Raw genomic sequence first — 23,903 nt, forward strand, 5'->3', positions numbered from 1 at the left:
TTCTGTGTCGATTTCCATTGGCAGAACATGAACCAGTGGCTGGCTCCTTTAATCTGCACCAACTAAAGGGTTGAGCAAGATTAAAATCATCGAGGATGAGAGTTAAATGAACAGGGGTTCAATGCCATCTGCCTGTGCTTGACCAATCTCCCTCACTGTCACTGGCTGGCGGAAGGTGCAGGAATCTTGGGTCCTGCATTCAAGGGCGGCTGTTTCTTGCAACCACCGGTCTTCCCAACGGGCTCAACTCAGCACTGAATGCACTCCACAATTGTTAACTTGCTTCGGGGAATCTGCAGTTCATGTTTCTTGGATTTTTTTTTGTTTACTTGTTTTATTTTACTATTTGTGTGATTTGAATGTGGCGCTTTAGAGCTAATCTAATCCTGCAGTTGTGGCCTGTAGCCATCAGCCCAGTACTGAAGACCATCATCAGCATAGTGCTGAGGCCTCACTTCCAGGGGCTCCACATTTGATACTATTTATTTTTTATTGTTTACACGATTTGTTCGGTTTTTGCACATTGGGTATTTGATGGTATTGTGCAGGGTTTTTCTTTGAACGGGTTCTATTATGTTTCTTGGTTTGGTGGCTGCTTGCAAGAAGATGAATCTCGAAGTTGTATACAGTCTACATGCATCGATAATAAATGTACTTTGAATGGCTAAAACGAGGGGCATCATTCTGAAGCAACTGGAGGAAAGTAGAGAGAAGATATCAAACAACACACATCAAAGTTGCTGGTGAACGCAGCAGGCCAGGCAGCATCTCTAGGAAGAGGTACAGTCGAAGTTTCAGGCTGAGATCCTTCGTCAGGACCAAAGGTAAGTTTTGTCTTTACACAAGGGTGCATGAAAGGCCTTGCCAGGAATGGTGGTAGAGGCAGGTTTATTAGGGACATTTAAAAAATTTATATAGGCACATGGATGATACAAAAAAAAAATGGAGGGCTACGTAGGAGGGAAGGGTTAGATGGTTAAAAGATCAGGGCAATATTGTGAGTCGAATGGCCAGTATTGTGCTGCACTGTTTTATGAATGCACCAGTTATGGTGGGAAGCTCATTCATCATTTTACTGGAAATTAATCAGAGGCCATTGACGTCCAGCTTCTTTTCCCTACCCAGCCCTCTTGAACCCATTTAGTTGGGATCCTTGCTTATGCATGAGCAAGGAAACATTGATCCCAAACACAAGAGATTCTGCAGATGCAGGAAATCCAAAGTAATGCACACACAAAATGTTAGAGGAACTCAGCAGCTCAGGCAGCATTTATGGAAAAGAATAAAAAGTTAATGTTTTGGACCAAGACCCTTCTGGACCTAATGAAGTGTCTCAGCTTAAAACATTGATTCTTTATTCCTTTCTATAGATACTGCCTGTCCTGCTGCGTTTGTCCAGTATTTTGTAAGCATCAACTCTAAAATGTAGTTGAAGTGATGGTCAGGAGCAGAACTCAAGCCATTTTTTTTTTAAACATACCCTGCATTCTATCATTTCAGAATTAAGGGAATATTGCTTTCTCAGATGAGATGCAAAACCAAAAGCATGATTGCTCTAGCAGATCAACATAAAAGATTTGTTATTAAACACCACCTATAAATTCACTGATGACACCACTATCCAGGACAATGTAGGCTGTTTGGTGGACCTACAGTCAGCATAAGTTATCTTCCTATACGCTATTTTTGCACCATAGCTTCAATGCTTATCTACAAAAAGCACTGAGCATCTGACAGAGATACCTATGGCATTGGTGCTTTTGGTGTGGCCTCCCCCACATCGGTGAGACTTGGTGAAGATTGAGGGACTGCTTCATCAAGCTCCTTCACTCCATCCACCACAGAAGGTGGGATTTCCTAGTGGCCTCATCATTCCAATTTGAATTCTCATTCCCAGAAACCTCTGTTGCCATGATGAGGCCACTTTCAGGTTGGAGGAACAACACATCATATCCCAGCAGGGTAGCCTCCAACCTGATGTCATGAACATTGATTTCTCCAACTTCCCCCCTCCTCCCTCCTTGCCTTTTTCCATCCCCAATTCAGGTTCCCCTGAATTTGAATCTGAATTGACTGTATTTCGTACATCCTACACATACATGAGTAAAAATCTTTGTACGTCTCCATCTAAATGTGCAATCATAGTAATTTATAATTAATAGAACAGTCAATGCAATATAGAGTACACTCAAATCAGTGTGAGTTCATCAGTCTGGTGGCCTGATGGAAGAAGCTGTCCCAGAGCCCGTTGGGTCCTGGCTTTTATGCTGTGGTATCGCTTCCCCAATGGTAGCAGCTGGAATAGATTGTGGTTGGGATGGCTTGGGTCCCCAATGATCATACGAGCCCTTTTTGCACAGCTGTCCTTGTAAATGTTTTGAATCATGGGAAGTTCACAACTACAGATGTGCTAGGCTGTCCACACCACTCTCTGTAGAGTCCTACGATTTAAGGAGGTACAGTTCCCATACCAGGCAGTGATGCAGCCAGTCAGGATGCTCTCAATTGTGCCCCTGTAGAAAGTTCTAAGGATTTGGGGGTCCATACCAAACTTCCTCAACCATCTGAGGTGAAAGAGGTGCTGTTGTGCCTTTTTCACCACACAGCTGGTGTGTGCAGACCACGTGAGGTCCTCGGTGATGTGGATGCCAAGGAACTTAAAGCTGTTTACCCTCTCAACCCTAGATCCATTGATCTCATCCCCTCCTCAGATGTCCATTACCACCTTCTGGTGCCCCTCCTCATTCCCCTTAACCCATAGTCCACTCTCTTCTCCTTCTGAAGCTCTTCATCTTTTCCACCCATCATCTCCCAGCTTCATTCTTCACTGCCCCCCCCCCCACACAAAATCACCTTCCTACTAACCTGGTTTCATCACTCTTCCCCCATCCCCACTGGCTTATTATGGCCTCTGACCCCATCCTTTCCAGTCTCGATGAAGGGTCTCGGGCTGAAATGTTGACTTGTTTGCTTCCCTCCAGCGATGCCGCCTGACCTGCTGAGCTCCTCCAGCACCATGAGTGTGTGTTGCTCTGAATTCTAAGCAGTTTTAATAGTGCCTGAACCACCAAGGGAAAGGTTAGCAAACACATGGGGCCACCACCACTTGTTGGCTACCTTCCCACTTGCTCACTATTCCGACTTGGAAACATCTTGCAGCTGGATCCAAATCCTGAAACTCACTACTCAACGGTACTAAGAAAGTACCTTCAACAAATGTTCTCAGAGCAATAAAATGGTTCAACACTTTCAAAAGCAATGCAGTATGGATAGTGCATCTTGCTTTCAACCCAAAACAACAGTAAATGTCAATAGTACTTTATTGCTTTTGGCTTTTGGGATGTTAATTCTGGTGAATTAACCTAATACATGTCTACATATTGCATCTATCTGAGATCAAAGCTTAAGTTTTGAAAAGAGCTTTGGTCCCCATTTCAAAATCTTGTCATCACAGGGGATCCTACATTGAATAATGAGGGGAGAATTATCTCAGAAACCTTGTCTTCAGAGCTACATGAATTGTTTTAAAAATTACTCAAAATCATCAGAGATAACCTGATACATGATCAACGCAGATTAAATTAAGAACTGCAGACAAAGTCTGTAACAATTCTATGTAAAGCAAGCAGAATATCTGGAAATTAAATTTAATACCGGGCACTATTTTATTGTTGTTGCTGTACCGTTCCGCGCCACCTTGCCATTCCTTTAGCACTTCTATCTATTTTTTTTTAAACTAGGCCAAGTTGCTGGCTTGGTGTTCAACCCAGCAGGAATGGAAAGCGTACAAGGAACCCGTCAGATTCGAAACTGGGACCACTCACCTCACAATCCAGTGCTGATGCCACTACACCGCTGGCTGGCAGGGCACCATCATAACCCTCACTAAGTAGAGTGCATAAAAATGACCAAGTAAACCACAATTGTTTAACCACAGGGATAAAAGTACTTTAATCTCACGCTTTTTATTACTGAAAAATTCTGTACTTCAAGGTTGCACTCCTGCAGGCAAAGAACAATTTCTATTGCCATTTCTGAAATTTAAGTTCAAGTTTATTGTCATTCAACCATGTAGATGTATACAGCTAAAGGAAACACAGTAAACCCAGACACATATAGCTACAACCCAGCACATACAGTCCAAAATAATATTAGCCCAAGTCCCTGGGTGGCAAGGGCTGAAGACTGGCAGGCTGACAAACTGCAAGGTGCACGTTTATGAAAGACAATAATAATGTTACTGGCATTATTACAATAAAACAAGCAGAAATTCATCAGATGGTTTAACTTTAGGAGGGAAGAGGTAGTAGTAGAAACAGGTAAGTATTGAGTCTTCGCAAGTGCATTAACACCAAAGGATTAGGACCAAGTTTACATTGTGCCCATGTTAATGGAGATTATTCATTTGCCACATAAACATCAATAATGTGGTATCACAGTGCTCCAGGTTCCACAGATCTTCATTTCAAGTTTGGAGCTCAGCAATGAGATCCTTGAGAGGTTACAAACTGGCCTCACGAACTCTTGACCATAAAGTAGAATCAAATCAACCCTGGGGCCCAATTCCTAGCATCTGCAATGTACCCATTCCAGGTAGTAATGGTTACTGTCAATGGCCATAATAGAAATGAGTGCAGAAATGTTTTTTTCTCCTTTTAGAATGATTTATCCTTATTTGGGAATCTCACTATCTATTCCCTTTTGAATCAGGAAGTTTATGCTGTTTCCTTCTTTAATGATACAATGAGTGGCTTGCACCATCACTTTGGGAGGAGGTGAAAGTGTGAGGGTAAAATCAAAGAGGTTCAAATGGGTGCTTCCAACAACATTTCCCATTTCCTACACAAAGTTTGGCAGATTAGGCAGAATCATCTATGGAGGGAAATGGTTCAAAGGGATTCAAAGTATATTTATTATCAAAGCATGTATGCGGTAAACAACTCTAAGATTAGTCTTCCCCACAGGCAGCCATGATACAAAGAGCCATGTTCAAGGAAGAAAAACATCAAACCACCCTCCCTCCCCGCATGTGCAATAAAAACAAACTGCCCAAATGGCAACAAAAAATAAACCAACAAAAACACAGGATACAAACTCAAAAGGCGTGTTTTAGTTCAGTTCAGTGTTCATTATCTGCAGGATCCCCCCCATTCAAAAATCACCAAAACCAGCAATGAAGAAAGAGGAGCAACCAGAAACTAGAACATATCATACACATGAATTAATTAGAGTCCACAATCCACATCGATTAAACCTTACTCCGGCACCATCCTCCGACATCAAGGGAGAGAGAGAGATCATTCAAACGCAAGGACCTCCCCTTAGGAACAGCGGGTGAGAGAAGAGAGAGGCTGTCACATGCAGACACACTCCTCTAGTAGCAGTGAGTGAGAAGCTGGTAGATGGTGCTGAAAATTTCAGGCCAAGACTTTTCATGATAATCGATCTTGTTCTGAAAGATCAACTGTTCATTTCCCTCAAAAGATGCTGCCCGACCCGGTGAGTTCCTCCAGTATTGTGTGTGCATTGCTCAAGATTTGCAGAATCCCACGTTCGCAGTTACTTATCTTCACACGTGTATCTGTTGTCCAAGAAAGGTCTGCAAATGTTCCAGGTTCAACAACAGATCTTACAGTAGTGAGAAACCACTAAGTAACTGGTAGTGTTAACTACCCGCCTTGCCTGCTTAAGAATGGGGCCTTCACTAATCAAAAAATAATTCAAAAAAAATCAAAACTTCCCAATTTTCTGTCTCCTCTTAGAGGAGTTGTATCCATTTTAAGAAAGCAAACTGCTCCTACTATTACTGAAAGTTGGTCCATATTTTTTTTTTAAAATAAGGTCAATTTGGAAACATATGCAGCAACACTGAAAATACTGACAAAGCAGTTTCAGTGGGAAATGTGGGCATACCAATGTAAAGTGTGACCAAAACTTGTGGCAAGCCTGTGGACATGAAGATGACTGGTTTCATTTAAATATTCAAAAACAAATTTTCAGAGACATTTCTTTGAATATCTAGTCCATCATGTTTTTAAAACTTGCAACAAAACAGTACTTGCCAAAGAACCATCCAATGACAATAAAGCCTTAGATCAGCAACACAATTGTAGTCAAGTTTAATGATCTATTGAGTCTATTTCAAAACCAGCCTCCTGAGTAGTGCAAAATTCCAAGCAGTTCCCTTCTCTCCAAGGACTGTAATGTGTTGGGTACCCTGCTGATCTCACTAGTATACAGTATGTAAGGATGTGGCCCACAAATTACAACAGGAATAGAAAATACATGCCAGTAAGGCAATGTTACAATATTCATGACGGACTTCAATGTGCAGGTAGACTGTGAAAATCAGGTTGGTGCTGGATTCCAGGGGGGGGAATTTTGATGGTGCCTGCAAGATGGCTTTTTACAACAGCTCATTGGGAGGATCACCGATTCTGGATCGGATCCAATCACGAACAAGAGAAAACCTACAGATGCTGGAAAACTAAACTAACACACACACACAATGCTGCCTGGACCTGCTGAGTTCATCCAGCATTGAGAGAGATCTCTGGATTGGGTGCTGTACAACGAACCAGAATTGATTAGAGAGCTCAAGGTAAAGAACCCTTAGGGGCAAGTGATCACAATATGGTTGAATTCACCCTGAAATTTGAGGAGGAGAAGCTAAAGTCTGATATATCAGTATTACAATGGAGTAAAGGAAATTACAGAGGTACAAGAGAGGAGATGGCCAGAATTGTGTGGAAAAGAACACCAGCAAGGATGACAGCAAAGCAATAATGGCTGAAATTTCCAGAAGCAATTCAGAAAGCACAGGATATATACATTCCAAGCAGAAAGTAGTATTGTAAAGCAAAGTTGACACAACTGTGGCTAACAACAGAAGTCAAAACTAACATAAAAGAGAGGGCAAATAATATGGCAAATATTACTGGGAAGTTAGAGGACTGGGAAGCTTTTAAAAACCAGAAAACAACTAAAGAAGTCATTAAGGTAAAGATGGAAAAAGAAAATAACTTAGCCAATAATATTAAAGAGGATATCAAAAGGTTCTTCAGACACATAAAAGTGTTAAAGATGTGAGAGTGGATATCGGACCACTAGAGAGATAATAATGGAAGACAATGAAATAGTAGACGAACTGAATAAGTACTTTACATCAGTCTTCACTGTAGAAGACACTAGCACAATAGCAGAAGTTCCAGGTATCAGGAATCATGAAGTTTGTGAAGCTACCACTACTAGAGAGGTAGTTCTTGAGAAACTGAAAGATCTGAAGGTAGATACGTCACCTGGACCAGATGGTGTACACCACAGGGCTCTAAAAGAGGTGGCTGAAGAGATCGTGGGGGCATTAGTAATGACCTTTCAAAAATCACTAGATTCTGGAATAGTACCAGAAGACTGGAAAACTGTAAATGTCCCTTCAAGAGGGGAGAAAGGCAGAAGAAAGGAAGCTATAGGCTAGTCAGTCTGACCTCAGTGGTTGGGAAGATGCTGGAGTCGATTATTAAGGATGAGTCTCAGGATAATTGGAGACACATGATCTAATAGGCCATAGTCAGCATAGTTTCCTCAAGGGAAAATCTTGCCCGACAAATCTGTTGGAATCAAGTCACTTTTTATTGTCATTTCGACCATAACTGCTGGTACAGTACACAGTAAAAATGAGACAACGTTTTTCAGGACCACAGTGCTACATGAATCAATACAAAAATTACACTGAACTACGTAAAACAACACAAAAACTACACTAGACTACAGACCTACCCAGGACTGCATAAAGTGCACAAAACAGTGCAGGCATTACAATAAGTAATAAACAAGACAATATACACAGTAGGTTGGTGTCAGTCCAGGCTCTGGGTATTGAGGAGTCTGATGGCTTGGGGGAAGAAACTGTTACATAGTCTGGTCGTGAGAGCCTGAACGCATCGGTGCCTTTTGCCAGATGGCAGGAGGGAGAAGAGTTTGTATGAGGGGTGCGTGGGGTCCTTCATAATACTGTTCGCTTTACCGATGCAGTATGTGGTGTAAATGTCTGTAATGGCAGGAAGAGAGACCCCAATGATCTTCTCAGCTGACCTCACTATCTGCTGCAGGGCCTTGCGATCCGAGATGGTGCAATTTCCAAACTAGGCAGTATTAACAAGCAGGATAAACAAGCACAATTGGTTGTTGTTGTGTATTTGGATTTCAAAAGGTCCTAGACATGGTGCCACATGAGGCTGCTTACCTAGCCTTGAGCCCATGGTATTGCAAGAAAGATTCTAGCATGGATAAAGTACTGGCTGATTGGCAAGAAGCAAAGAGTGGGAATAAAGGGAGCCTTTTCTGGTTGGTTGGCAGTGACTAGTGGAATTCCACAGGGGTCTGTGTTGGGATTGATTCTTTTCACGTTATTTGTTAACGATTTGGATGATGCAATTGATGGCTTTGTTGCAAAGTTTGCAGACGATATGAAGACACGTGGAGGGCACGTAGTTTTGAGAAAGTAGAGAGGCTACAGAAGGACTTAGAGAGATTAGGAGAATGGGCAAGGAAATGGCAGATGGAATATAGCGTTGAGAAGTGTAAAGTCATGCACTTTGGTAGAAGAACTGAAGAAAGGCTACAGAAGGTCTTAAGACTAAAGGTTAATTTGCAGGTTGATTCTGTAGTGAGGAAGGCAAATACAATGTTAGCATTCATTTCATGAGAACTAGATTATAAAAGCAAGGGTGTAATGTTGAGACTTTCTAAAACACTGGTAGGACCTCACATAAGAGTATTGTGAGCAGTTTTGGACTCCTAGTCTCAGAAAGGATGTGCTGAAACTGGAAAGGGTTCAAAGGAGGTTCACAAACATTATTCCAGGATTCAATGGCATGTCATATGAAGAACATTTGATGGCTCTGGGTCTGTATTCACTGGAATTCAGAGAAATGAGGAGTAACCTAATTGAAACCTATCGAATGGTGAAAGGCCTTGATAAAGAGGATGTGGCGAGAATATTTCCTATGGTGGGAGAATCTAACACCAGAGGACACAACCTCAGAATAGAGGGGCAGCCTTTTAGAACAGAGATGAGGAGGAATTTCTTTAGCCAGAAAGTGGGGAATCTGTTGAAATATTTGCCATAGGCAGCAGTGGAAGCCAAGTCTTCATGCATATTTACGACAAAGGTTGATAGATTCTTGATTGGTCAGGGCATGAAAGGATATGGGGAGAAGGCAGGAGATTAGGTCTGAGAGGAAAATTGGATCAACCATGATGAAATGGCGGAGCACCTGTTGAAGTGCGGGAGATTTTTTTCTTCTGAAAGGGAGAGAGAAGCTCAAATTTTAAAAAAAAAGCAGAACATGGACAAAATTAACAACAAGTACGGCCACAGGTTCATAAAAAGTACTGGGTTACAATAATAATAAATTTCAAAAAAATCCAGAAACGTTTAGCTATATCGGAAAGATAGAAGCATTCAATTGTACAACAGATAACTGGGTGATGTATACTGAACAAACTGAGCAGTATTTTGAAGCAAATGAAATAGCTGATGAAAAACGAATGGCAGTATTGCAGAGTGCAATGGGGGAAAAAAAATCATAGTTTGCTTAGAAGATTATCTACTCCAAAAAAAACTGAATCTAGCTTTGATAATATTGTGAACTTCATGCCATTCATTTAGAACCAAAACCATTGTTGATTACAGAACACATCAGGTGTCATAAGTGGAATCAAAATGAAGAGGAATACATTTCAGCTCACATGGCTGAATTAAAGAAATCATCCAAGCATTGTCAGTTCAGTGGCGAGCTTTATGATGCAATAAGAGATCATTTACTTTGTGGAATCTTACAAGAAATCATTCAAACTAGTTCCTAACTGAACCAGGACTCACATTTAAAAGAACCTTCATTGTTGCCCTAAACGCCAGTGGCATAATGTGGTGTAGGGTAGGTAGGTCATTACAAGTTCTCTATATGAGCAAGGAATGTCATGGCATTGTCAGATACACACACAAGAGGCTTTTGCGTTTTACAGTATGTTCTCTGCAATGCAACATTGTTACACCATTGGGTTTTGGTGAGGGCCGTGTGGACTTTAAAAATCAGACAAAAGGCTGCAATAGCACATTCAGTGTAAAACTGTTTATTGCGTGGCTGAGGTGGAAAACTTACAGAAAAGTGAAAAAAAAGAGGGAAAATAGTAAAAATAACAGATATATCGCATCCGACCTTTAGGACTACAGTCCCAAAACATCAGTCTGAAGTAACATACCTGACCACACTCTCTCCTTCTTCACTTACACCAAAAAGAGACTTTAAGAAAGAATCTCCTCACTCTCAGAGAAAAAGGATGGTCCATTCTTTGGAATGCTGGGAGGGGGGGTGGGTGGAAATTGTTACCCTGACCCTGAACAATTACACAAAAACCAAAATACAGAAATTCACATCCTTCTTCGCAATCACAAATGTGCACAAAAGACATTCATCATAATAAGCTCGCAATGACATTGCACAACAAAATCAAATCAAATAACCATTTTCCAGGAGCAATCACTCTTTCCCCATCCCCCAAAAGGAGCTCTTCCACTGAGAATCTGCATCTGATAATCATAACGTCAGCACAGCCAGACAGGGATGACTATGAATCAAATAAAGACCATATCCTTGATCCTCAAGGATGATTTATACTTGTGCGTACCAGCTTACGCCGTAGCCTACGCAAGTGGGCTATGCCGTTGTGAGCATTTATACTTGTGCGTTGGTGTGTCTGCGTTGCTCTACAATTCGCACACGTCACGCATGCGCACACACCTGCCCGTGCAAGGCTTCATGGTCATGGTAGTCTTTCTCGGGGTAAACAAATTTAAAGCCAGCGTCTTTTTTCATAAAAGCGAAATGTGTCCTCCATAATTTCGGAGGTCTGTAAAGCTTTATGGAAAGCATTGCAGCCAGAGTTCCTTCCCTGCCCTTCAGTTGCCCAATGGGAAGCTATTGCAGCGTAGGAGGAAATGCGATACTACCAAGCAGACCAATCACAGTTGTTGCGGTCTGCGTTGCCATGACGCGTAGTTATATTTTGGGAGAGGTGTGCGTCAAGCTACGGCGTAGGGATCCGCATAGGCACTGCGTAGGGTTCGCAGCTACGCCGTACCTATGGCGTCGATTTGACACACAAGAACAAATCAGCCTTAAGAGGGGAAATATCAGCAACAAATAAATACTTAACAGACAGGAGTGGAAGCACTGGGGTCCAGATAATCTCTTCTGAAAACAAACAAACCTTTGATATTGATGACATATTTTTGCAAATGAATTTCAGGTACATGGACTCTAATGAAGGATCTCAGCCTGAAACGTCGACTGTCTACTCTTCTCTATAAATGTTGCCTGACCTGCTGAGTTCCTCCAGTGTATGTTGTAATGTGGAATCTTTTTGCTCTGACGTAATTACAACCTGGGAACCAAACAACTGTGTACTCAGCAGTTCAGTCAGTGGGTAAATATTTCAAGTTTGCAACCTTTCCTCAAGGTCCTGGATCTGAAACATTAGCTGTTCTCTTTCTTCTGCTGCAGTTTTCCAACATTTTGTTTTGCTTTGATTTCAGCCTTTCTGCACCTGCAGTTTTTTTTAAAATCACAATTAGTGGATGCCATTTCGATTTCAACTTTCAAGTTTGGATAGGTATGTAGATGGGAGGGGTTTGGAGGTTCATGGCCCAGGTGCAGATCAGTGGGATTAGGTAGTTTAAATGGTTTGGCAAAGATTTCTTTTTATAACTCTATAACAAATTACACCAATGTTTCTGGTACAGCACATACCCTACAGATACGCCATGTGATTCTAATCAACTCTACGTTTGGTAGAGTTGTTTAGAATCACAGAGCTGTATGCTGCATACCCATTTTGATAATAAATGTCGATTCTTTATTCCTTTCCATAAAATGCTGCCCTGCATCTTGAATGTAAACCTTCTGCAAGATGTAAAACAACCAACCCCCCTCCTGACTTGCCATCAACTTAGTTGGGAAGATGATCAGTGTAGAACTTAGTCGCACAGGTCAGGAATGAGTTAATGGATCACAGTTGAACAACACCGTGAAGAAACTGCAATGGGCCACTGCACATCTAGACAAAGTACAGGAAGAAATTCAGACAGGATAACTGTTCTTGATCAGCAACCAATAAACCAGACCTAGTCAGGTCCTGGCACAATCCCACTATGACAACAGAACTCCTCAGTTTCCCACTAGACTGGTTAATACATTGATCAACAGATGACAAAATAAACCCTAGGTTTGTCCTTGTGAAGTGACACCAGTTAATATATTGGCAGGTGAAGCAAGCCCAGCCTTTTGGCCATCAATACCGTGGAATGTAAATGCAAACGAGCAAGTGGGAGCTCTTCAGAGTGTTTGGCGAACTGAGCTAACAGCTGAAAGCCTTGTGCATTCACAGGGAGCTTTGGGGTGGATTGCTGGCCCCGTGGGTGAGAGCAACTGCCAACTGACAGAGTTCAACATAACAAACCTTGGGGAGGGAAGCAGACAGAGAACAGATTTGGCTGAGAAGATTTAAAGGCCTGCATTGCAGATATTTCTGCTGTTTGTCAAGTTGATAACTGACAACCACCTTTAGATTTTATAGAAGCACCGTAGAAACCATTTTATCAAGATGCATCATACCTCGGTGTGACAACTACTCTGTCTGAAACCCCATGAAGCTATGGAGAGTTATGGACACAGCTCAGCACATTTTAGAAACCAGACTCGCCCCACGATCATGTCCAATCATTTTCAATACCACATCTACTAGCAAGGACATGTGGGCCACACCGTTTGTATGCTCCATTCTAAGTTACTCATCGTTCTGACTTGGAAACATATTGACTTTGAAAGATCTTTTGATTAGTTTGTCATGAACTTGATTAACACTTTATTTCCATCTGAGCTGGTGTATAATAATGCAGAAAATGCTGGAGGAACTCAACAGACCAGGCAGCATCTGTGGAAAAGAGAATTGATGACATTTCGAGCCGAGACCCTTCGGCGGGACTGTTTCAGCCCGAAACGTCAACAATACTCTTTTCCCGAGATGCTGCCTGGCCTGCTAAGTTCCTCCAGCATATTGTGCGCGTTGCTTGGATTTTCAGCATCTGCAGATTTTATTTTTTGTATAATAATGCAAAATGGCTTGGTATAGCAACCGCCTGGCATGCCACCACAAGTTGCAAAGTTGTGGACACAGCTCAATCTATCATGGAAACCAGCCTGCCCTTCATGGATTCTGTCTATACTTCTCACTGCCTTGGTAAAGCAGACAGCTTAATCAAAAGACCCTGCACTACTTAGATATTCTCACTTCCCCCACCACCAGCCATTAGGCAGAAGATCCAAAACCCCAAAAGCACATACCACCAAACACAAGGACAGCCTTCTGTTGTCAGACTATTGAATGGTCCCCCTAGCATGATTGGATAGACACTTGTCCTCATAATCACCCTTATGTTGTTCCTCTGTACTTTATTGCCTTTCTTCACTTTCTCTGTAACTGTAACACTTTATTCCGCATTCTGTCAATGCTTTTTCCTTGCACTACCTCCATGTATTGATAGATAAAATGATCTGTATGGATGGCATGCAAATCAGTTTTCATTGTCTCACCATACATGTGGCAGTAATAAATCAATTGGCAATTTAATATTGGAAAATAGTCCTTTATTAAACTTATGTTATTTCTGATTTTTCAGACGTTTGAAACCTGGGGAAACACAGGAGGAACTCAGCGGGTCAGGTAGCAGCTACAGAAGGAAATGAACAGGCAACATTTTGTGCAGAGACCTTTTATCAAAACAAAAACAGAGATTTTGCCCAGGGCTTCCATCTCCATTTCCAAGCCTCCCAGCGATCATCCCAGGTACCATCATTCACTTGACATGCCCCTTTACTTTCCAGTCCTGATGAAAGGTCTAAGCATTATATATCGACTGTTTATTCCCCTACATAAATGCTGCCTGACTCGCTGAGCTTCTCCCATACTTTGTGTGTTGCTCAGGGCTTCCAGCAATTGCAGGACATCTTGTGTTTACGTGTTTATATTAAAAAAAAATTTGGCTAATATCCTTGGCCTACAATGTCGTAACTGGGTTGCAATAGAGATGGTGTGATTAGCCACTATGCCACAGGGGTCAGAGGCCTGACAAAGCCAGTCCCCACCCATCTCACCACAAAATGAAACTACAGCCCAGTCTTGCCTCTAATCACCGAGAAATGCCAACTTGAAGACCACCCCTAGTTACTCTGGCTTGAATGGAACAGAGTAAATAGCTGAACATGTTTGCACTCACACAGCAACAGATAACCAAGTAATGCAATAATCAACTGGATGAGGCATTAGATGACAGCTCAATGCCAGTGCAGTTTTGCTTCAGCCAGCCTTCTAACTGATACAAAAACATTCCCTTAAACTGTGCCACCATTTAATAATGTTCCCACGTGAGAACAGGCGCTAATGAAGGGTAGAAACAGCAACTACCACTTTCCTTAGACACAAGACATTCTGCAGATGATAGAAACACACACAGCTGGAGGAACTCAGCAGGTCAGGCAGCATCTATTGAGATAAATGGAGATGAATATAGAGTTGACATTTCAGACAAGTCCCTTGATCAAGAATGGAAAAGAGAGAGGATGCCAGAAGGAGGAGGGAGCAACAGGATGAGTGCAAGTGGGTCTATTTGTCCTCTATCAGATTTCTCTTTTTCAGCCTTTTAACTTTTCCACCTATCACCTTGTAGCTTCTCATACCAACCACCAACCCTGCCCCACCCCCTTACCTGGTCTCACCTAGATGCTGCCTAACCTACTGAATTCCTCCAGCATTTTGTGTGATTCTTTTCTTCACGCTCATCATAGTGGGCGACATGCTAATGCAAATCTTTACAGCGATCACACATCATGTTTCGATTCCTGCCATTGTCTTTTAGTAGTTTCTACACTCCCCCGATGGCCATGGGGATTTCCTCTGTGTGCTCTGGTTTCCTCCCACATTTCAAAGGTGTACAGGTTAGGGTTAAGTTACGGGAACGCCATGTTGGTACTATGCACGCCCCCCCAGAACATCATCAGACTGTGATGCGAACAACACATTTCACTGTATACTTCGATATACATGTGACAAATAAAGCCAATGTCATCAGGATGAGTGAGGTGTCAGTGTTAAGCACTCTGAGGTCAGTGCATGTACACACAAAACCTTTCCTACTATTCTCTAACAATACACCTTCTCCCCTAAACGCAAGAGATTCCACCCCAGCAGCAGAGGATATCCGCTAGGATACTGCCTGGTTGAGAGCACTTTATTTACACTCCAGATAGGTTGCTCTTGGTGTTTCTGGAGAAGAGGAGGCTGAGATGATGATTTGACTGAAAGACACAAGGTGAGGTGAGATTAGCACATGCAGCCCCTCCTGGCCACCCTCAGGGTCGCTCGGCTCGCTGTCGTCGAGGGAAACAGCCCTCAGCCCCGCCAAACTGGGTAATAGTTTGTGTGGATGCTGTGTGAGGTACCCCACCCCGCCCAAATAACAGACAATACACCAGATGCAATTAAATGATTTACAGTTTATAGATATTACTGGAACTATATAATTAAGAGAGAATAAAATATAAAAGTAAAATAAAAGGCGCCACACTTATCAAAGTTCAATCTCTTCGTGCACAAAACAGTTGGAGCTCAAGGATCTTGTTCTTCACGCGACCCCTCGGACCACCTCGACCAGCCGCCTGGGACCAACAACGGTGGTCGGCCAGACGCTCCACCCTAGTCCGTCTCCTTGCCGAACGTCCTCCTCGGGGTGAGACCCCGTTAGCGGACATCACAGCACCTCATCCATCCTGTCTCGCTCTCCCGCCTTCTCCCCCAAAACCCCGCGCACACAGTATCTTCAAATACACCAAAACCATAACAACTATCCCAATTGGTTAATAGCACCCTCTTATCAAACTCTAAACCAAAACAAGCTGCTAGCACAAACTTTCTCAGCGTTTAACACAACAAAGCCGCATTCCCCAGATTAACATAACAAAGACGTCATTTTAATTAGCCTCCGCAGTAACATAAAAGTTGAAACCCCCTTACACACAGATGGACAATGATATGAGCACTGGCAAGATGGGTCAAAGGCCCAGATACTGTGCTCTAAAACTATGAATCACGACTATTGATTCTATTTCAGCCCTCTGCCTTCGCTAGAGTCTTTCAGTGCTAATCATACACACAAGAGATTCTGCAGATGCTGGAAATCCTGAGCAAGACACTCCTCACACACACACAAAATGATTCTGGCTTCATTCTCCCTCTTCCTTTCTGGTCCTGATGAAGGATCTCAGCTTGAAACATCAACTATGTAATCCCCTCCACAGATGCTGCCCAACCTGCTGGGTTCCTCCAGCAGTATGTTGCTCTTGGAACTAATTCTGAGTCTGAGCAATTTCTGGCTGTTGCCCACTTGAAGACTACCGAGCCTCATTTCACTTGGGATGCTAACAGCGAGTAGAAAGAGAATGTCAGTTCTTGATCCTGGTGCTTTATTGAAACAATGATAAAATAACCGAACACATTATGTAATGGTATTCAAGAGCTGACTAGTGCTCAGAGGATCATCCAGAGTATTAAACAACAGTTTCAGACTCCAGGGAATATTTAAGTCTTGTTTCTTTATATAAAAAAAAGTAGGTCTTACTTACATACAATGGTGCTTGATTCGGTGTGAGTTTCATGACAGAAGCTGCTGTAACAAGAGGAAACACGGCAAGTTATTTTTTAAGTCAAAGTTACTCAGTAACATTTTACCATAAAACCACGCATGGGTTAGGAATTTAATATTGCAATGATTAAACTATAATCACATGACTTCTCCCCCCCCCCCACTCCCACAGGTTTAGACACTCTTCACTGAATTTCAAGATTTTCTTCAGAAATACAACAGGCTCCACTTTCTGTACAATCTCCCAACCCTACCTTCTTTAAATGACTAAGATAATATGCTCTGATGTGGCAACACTAATTCATGTGGCATCAAATAGAATGAAAGGTACTAGGTGTGATAAGTTGATTGGTCTCAACATAACAGTACTAGACTTGGTCAAGATCATCAGGCTTTGGAGAAGACAAGAAACCAGCCAAGGCTCCAAACTCTGTTAAAACAACCTCCATTAAAGGTTTGTTAGCAAATCCCATCACAAAGAATCAGGCTTGTCTATAATATCTCCATCTTACATTTATACACCTCCTTTAAATGTAAACACCTACAGTGGAATGACTGAAAGTAAAAGTCAGGTGGTACATCTGGTAAAGTTAGAGTCATACAGTACTACAGCACAGAAGGTCAAAGTAAATTGATTATCAAAATACATTATGTTCCTTAAGGTTGTTATAGCTGGGGGTGGTAATGTGGACAAGCTCCCACTACCTATTAAATGTTCCCAATAGCATGTGCCTCAAATAGCCTCTGACAACCAAGTCTAGCTCCTGGCCTTCACATGTGGCTTAGTTACTAAGCCCAGAAGAATCATTTCTACTGACAGGAGAAGGGGCAAACTGATACCTTAAAAACAATTGCTTCTGGCAGATGGGGCTCATCAGCTGAGATTGGCAGATCATCTAGGAGAAGGAAAACTCTGACATCAAACCTCTGCTGCCTTGCGGCTATACCCATTCATGGGGAAGGCTTCGGGAGTAAACCCCGAGGGAAAAATCCGGAGCTGGAGTCCCTAAGGCAGTCCTACGTTGGGTTCAATGCTGACTGGCAACTCCATCGATGCTGCTGGTACCAAATTGTTATCAGTCTCTGGCATTCCTTTGGGTTCATCAGATGCATGAAGAGGGGGAGCTTGCTACATGGGCAAGAGCTTGCTCTCCATATTGTACTGCCCTGTGTACCTAGACAGCTAGGACACAATATCCATGGTTGACTCTGACCGACGGAGGCCTCACCTCACATTATCTTATCATAGGTTACCTTGCGATTCATTTTCTTTCAGGCCTTTACAGGAAAATAAAGAAATACAACAGAATTTATGAAAAGCTATACATAACAACTAACTAACAACTAATGTGCAAAACAAAAATAAATACTGAGAAGATGAGTTGTAGAGTGCTTGAAAGTGAAACAGAGCACAGCTGGTCTGTGGCAATTTGTTTTACCATGCTTCGTCCCATCTAGCCACACCTGAACCACAACCCTCTATAGCTCTCTCATCCATGAACTTATCAGAACTTCTCTTAAATGTTGGGATTGAACCTGCATCCACCACTTCTTCTGACAGCTTGTTCCACACTTCTGAGTAAAGAAGTTTTCCTTCAAATTCCCCTTCAGTACTTCCCCTCTCACCTGAACCTATGACCTCTCATTTTAATCTTACCTTCATGTGAAAATCCTGCATGTGTACAGCTTATCTATACCCCTTAATTTGTATAGCTCTACAACAGGGGCTCCCAACTTTTTTATGCCATGGAGCCTTAACATTAACCGAGGGGTCCACAGACCACAGGTTGAGAAACCCTGCTCTACAAGATCTCCCCTCCTCCTATGTTCCAGGGAATTATGTCTTAACCTATTCAATCTTTCCCTGTAACTCAGATCCTCGAGTCCTGGCAGCACCAATGTAAATTTTCTCTGAACTTTTACAAGCTTATTCAAAGGTTTATTTATTAACAAAGTATACAACTTGAAATTCTTCAGTTCTCCAGGTAGCCATGAAACCAAGTAAAGAAAGGGAGCATGATCATTAACCCTTAAATCCCCCTCTCCCCAAACATTGGCCTGCACCCCATCCTGCAGACTTCCCATCACAGGCTTCTGCCTCCAGGAATCCTCTGAGACTGCAGAGCACTGGAACACCCAAACAATTTCCAAACAGCAATCACAGGTTCCAACAGTCCCACAATCACATCTGAGGCAAAAACAAAACAAACATAAAAGACATAAAAGAAGTGAAATATAAGGTTTCCTGGTCTAGCCAAAAGATGTCGACCAAAGGAGCATTGTACACAGGTGCCATCTTGACCAGAAAGTTGTTATTTTTCCTGCAGTTAGGTGACCAGAACTGCATGCAATAATCCAAAACTGCCTCACCATCATGTTAAACAACTTCAGCATTACATTCCAACTCCTGTACTCAATATTTATGAAGGCCAATGTGCCAAAGTTGTTCTGAGAAACCAGGTTATCTGGGATAAGAGGCTTGGATTGCCAGTGTGTACTGGGATGCTCCAAGTTTGGCCATGGAGAGTCAGATGAACCTAACAGACATACCTGCTGACACCCACTGTGGAAGTCACCCAAGGGAGCAACGGGTATCCTCTTCAGGAGAGAAAGCGTCATGCATTGGAACAGTGTCAAATATATGTCTCATTAGAACAGCACTCTCCCTTTCCCTTCATAGTCATTTCTATTACCTAATCTCCTCCACCCTACTCATAAAATAAACAGGTTAACAGCCTTTGTTGACAAAGCAGTGCTTCCTCAACTTCAGACAGCGTCAGGAGTTCATTAATCAGCCGCTGCATCATTTCTTTCCCTGGCTTGAACAATAGCTCTTAATGTAATCTGAGTGGCAAGTAGCCTTGAGTCATCTCGGGTGCCCTGCTGTTGCCGCAGAGATTTATACCATTTCCTGTTCTGCATTAGCTTCCTTTAAATGTCTGACGTGAAAAGACTATAGGACATAAGAGCAGAATTCAGCCATTCGGCCCATCGAGTCTGCTTCGCCATTTCATCGTGTCTGATTTATTATCCCTCTCTGGAACCTCTTCAATGCCTGCACAGTTTTTCCTCAGAAAAGGGGCCCAAAACTGCTCACAATACCCCAAATGCAGTCTGACCAATGCCTTATGGAGCCTCAGGGGTGCCCTGCTGTTACCTCAGAGATTTATGCTATCTCTGTTCTGTTTTGGCTTGCTTTAAAACTCTGACATGAAAGTTATGGACCAGAAAGAGACATCAGCTGGAAGCCAGAGGAAAGTAACATTTTAAATATCATTTGAAAACAATGATTCGAGCAACCTACCAGGCAGAGGAATGGAAATGATAATACTCAAGCATTTTAAAGGGTAGCTTAAATGTAGGGTAAGCAAGCTGGAGAGCTAATGAAGTTTCAATGCTCTCGACTTTCACTTGTGCTCTTCATTTAGAGAGCACAATGAATGTCTTTTTTTTACAGAAAATACTTGATTCACATGCAGTGCCTGTGGCCAGAAGGAACTGCTACACTTGATGTTTCTTCTGCTTTAGACATTTACCAAAAATAAAAGGAGCCTGACATGCTTTAGCCCACGTTTAGGCTTCAGTCACACACACACACACACACACACACACACACACACACACACACAGACACAGAAAGGAACTCCTTCTGAAAAAAACTGTCACGTTGGTTCTTGGCACATTCAAATGCGGAAATATTGTTTGTGATAATCAAATCAATCAAGTGCAAGAGCAATCTTATTAAGTCTGAGGAGAGTGAGGAGAAATAAACCCCAAGGCTTGTAGACACAAGGTAAAAAGGTGAAGATTAACTTTATTTGTCATATCTACAGTGCTGGGCAAAAGTCTTAGGCATATATGAGCTAGGATGCCGAAGACTTTTGCACAGTACTGTAATATTGCACTATTCTGCTGCCACACACAAAGGAAAAATCAAATCCCATGACATATGTGAGTGATGATAAACCCGATTCTGATATGGGTCGCTATTGTGGACTGAGAGTGGGAAGGAGGCAGGGAGAGGAGAATCATAGTTGGGAAAAGGGGAAGGCAGAGGGGAGGGAGCAGGAAGTACCCAAGATGCATTCTTTAGTGATCAATAAGCCAATTGTTTGGAATCAAGTTACCTTGCCTGATGTCTCAGGGCTGGGTGTGTCTGCACTTGCGCCACCCCACCTCTCATTGAACTCCTTCACTGCCACGTGTCCCCCACCCCTCCCATGGTGCCCCACCCTCTTCATTCCCAACATCCTTCACTCCCACCAGGTTTACAAACTTGCTCTCTGCTCCACGTTGACAAATGCAGTACTTTGCACAAGTCCAGCTGTATATATGTGTGTCTAAGACTTTTGTACAGTACTGGATGTACAGTGAAGTGCAACATTTTGTGCCAAATCAAATAAGCGAGGATGTGCTGGGGGTAGCCAGCAAGTGTCGCCATGCTTCAAGCACCAACATAGCATGCCCACAACTCACAACCTGTACATCTTTGGAGTGTGGGAGGAAACCAGAGCACCTGGAGGAAACCCACATGGTCACAGGGGGAAGTTACAACTCCTTACTGACCTACAGGAATTGAACCCCAGCCTCTTGGCTGGCGTCTCAAGCCATTGAACTAAACGTTATAATACCACATCACCCTAATGTACCCAATGAACTGCAATACCCGGTAAGGTAGCAAGGTTCATGAAAGTATTTGAGTATTATCTTTTTCCTTTAAAGTTTGGCACGATAGAGATTGAGCATCGAAAAAAAGTTGGGCTTTCCTGGTTCCTGGAAAGCCTCAAGTCCTCATTGCAAAGCCCACAAGGAAGGCTGGTTAACATTGCTCATTAGATGACACTTTTCACTATGAATATGACAATTATGGGCCCAAATCCTCCTCCAAGATATCAGCACACGAGCTCTGCTTTAACTTCAATCAAATACTCCATGATTAAGATGAGAATAAAGTCAGGTCTTGGCCGTTCTGTGAATCAGAATGACATCAATAGAACAATGGCACAATCTGAAAGACAGGAAGTGTTATAGGATCCAATCCAACAAGACAGAGGATACTTCTCATCTGAAGTGCACCGCTGTCTCAGTTCCAGACTGAGATACCAGGTCACATCATTTGTTACAGTATCAGTTGTGTCTCACACTTAGCATGCTTGGCTCCCAGTCAGAAAATGTGGGTTTAAGTCTGCCAACTCTCCAGTGTAACGTTAAGCCAGTTCAGCATCTATCAACAGACAGACTTTTTCAGAACCAGGTATTAAACCTGGTTGATTCGATCAAACATTGACCGATTATATTGTATATTGATTCTATTGCATTTATTTGTTCTACTGTGAATGCTTGCAAAAATTAAAGGATCTTAGGGTATTATTTGGTGACACATACGTACTTTTTAAGAAATTTACTTTGAACCTTGTCTGAAAAGATTCCATGCGACTGTACAGCAGATCATCAGTGATAGGGGCTAATATTTGTCCTTCAGTCATCAGCGCTAACCGCATATAATCGCACCATTACAGACAGTTGTGGAAGATCTGCCACCTCAAAATGGTCTTCTGGATGACAATCCATACAACTGCACTTCAAAAACATTCACTTGTAAGCTGTTTAGGGAGGATCAGAGGCCGAAACTGTGATACAGATGTGAGCTTAGAGTCCACAACGAATGTTGAATGTAGGAAGTAGGGCAAAAGCCAGGAGACAAAAATTGCACATCTAAACCACACAGTTGAATATAATAAAAAAAAGGAATAATTTTAAAACTGTCAGTCTTGGCTAAGACTAGATTGAGAAAGGAAAGTTCAAAGTGCCTTCCGTATAACCACACTCACCACAACAGAGTCAAGAAGAGATTGAGTGAAAAATAAAAGAACAAAATATAACACAAATGCTCACTTGTTTTGTATTTCTGCAAGCTTTCAATACCCCTTTTGAAATTAAGTTGTGAACAACAAGATCAGTATTGATTGGAATCACTTAACTCCTCTGCAATCACGAAAAAGGACTCTAATCTCTAAAAACAGCAAGATATCACAATAGTTTCTCAGGAAAGATAAACCAGATAAGTGAAGGGAAGTGTCCCAATTGTAAACTGCCAGTGAAACAGTATCTGTTGAGGCAGAGGGAATAGCAATATTTCAGGTTGAGAAGCTGAATCAGGACGGAGGGTGTAGAGGGGAAATGACTAGCACTTGCTTCATCCCTCTCTCTCACCTCTTTATACTGTACAGGCCAAATCCTCAACCCAAAACACTGACTGTCGCTCTTGTCTCCACAGAAGCTGCCTGACCCACTAGTTTGCTTTTTGCTCCAGATTTCAGCATCTGGAATTGAAAAAGCCCAAGTTCTACTAGCTTTATCATGGAGCAGATGAAAGTCTTTTTGTGGCTTTTCTTTTGAACTACAGGAGGACAGGAGCCTACCGATTTGAGTTTCCCTGGCTCACCTCTAGACCTTCTGGAGTCAGTTCTGCAGATCAAAAGCAGACCCTTTGGCCCACTGGGTTAGCGCCAGCCATCCCCCTTCTTGGGGCTGGACATTCTAGGATCCAGTAAAACAAAACCCTGCATACTTTTTCTTTGCAGAGCAAACAGCTTAAACCTTAGGAAGTAGCATAGGAATTCTGTCAATTCCCTGCCAAACCATTGAGTAGCACAGGTTAACCAGACTCCAAGATGGGGAATAACACAATCTCCTAAAAGTCCACGGACTCTCCAGGTACCCACAAGCTAACATCCCACACACTGCCCCAGGACCACAGCCCAATGGTCTGCGGTGAAGCTTCAACTATCGGTACTTGGCCACAAGGCCAAGGTAAACTAAGGATGGAAATATACATTGGCAAACCACCAGCTAAAGCCTCATTAGGACGGTGGGAATGAAGTGCAGTAATATGCTAATCTAAAGAAAGCACATCCATTGGGTTGGCTCCAGTACAGGCATTATACTAACATGTACTGGATATGTACATGTCCGCATGGCACAAAGTGCTGTTCTCCAACTTCAAAACATTAAACTAATTCAAAGGAAGACAAGGTAGTCCAAAATGTGACTCTAACTTCAGGTTTACTAAAAGTGACGCATGTGTGTATCACGTGGTAGTATGACGTCGTATGCAATTCATGTTTTTATGCATTAAAAACCATAG

General features: G+C 42.4%; 1 protein-coding gene across 5 annotated transcripts in view; it reads right to left on the minus strand.

Annotated features, from left to right (window-relative positions):
* The window catches only part of akap13 (A-kinase anchoring protein 13), a 561,754-nt gene that overhangs the window by 400,458 nt on the left and 137,393 nt on the right, over nucleotides 1–23,903 (minus strand). For 4 of the 5 annotated variants that reach the window (XM_072278087.1, XM_072278081.1, XM_072278085.1 and 1 more), the window contains one exon: nucleotides 16,737–16,780. In XM_072278087.1, the coding sequence (XP_072134188.1) occupies nucleotides 16,737–16,769 (33 nt within the window). In that variant the 5' untranslated portion in view covers nucleotides 16,770–16,780. The remainder of the gene's footprint in view (nucleotides 1–16,736; nucleotides 16,781–23,903) is intronic. The other variant, XM_072278084.1, reaches the window with a different exon arrangement.

Source organism: Mobula birostris, chromosome 14 (assembly GCF_030028105.1).
Source record: "Mobula birostris isolate sMobBir1 chromosome 14, sMobBir1.hap1, whole genome shotgun sequence".
Classification (NCBI taxonomy): Eukaryota; Metazoa; Chordata; class Chondrichthyes; order Myliobatiformes; family Myliobatidae; genus Mobula; species Mobula birostris.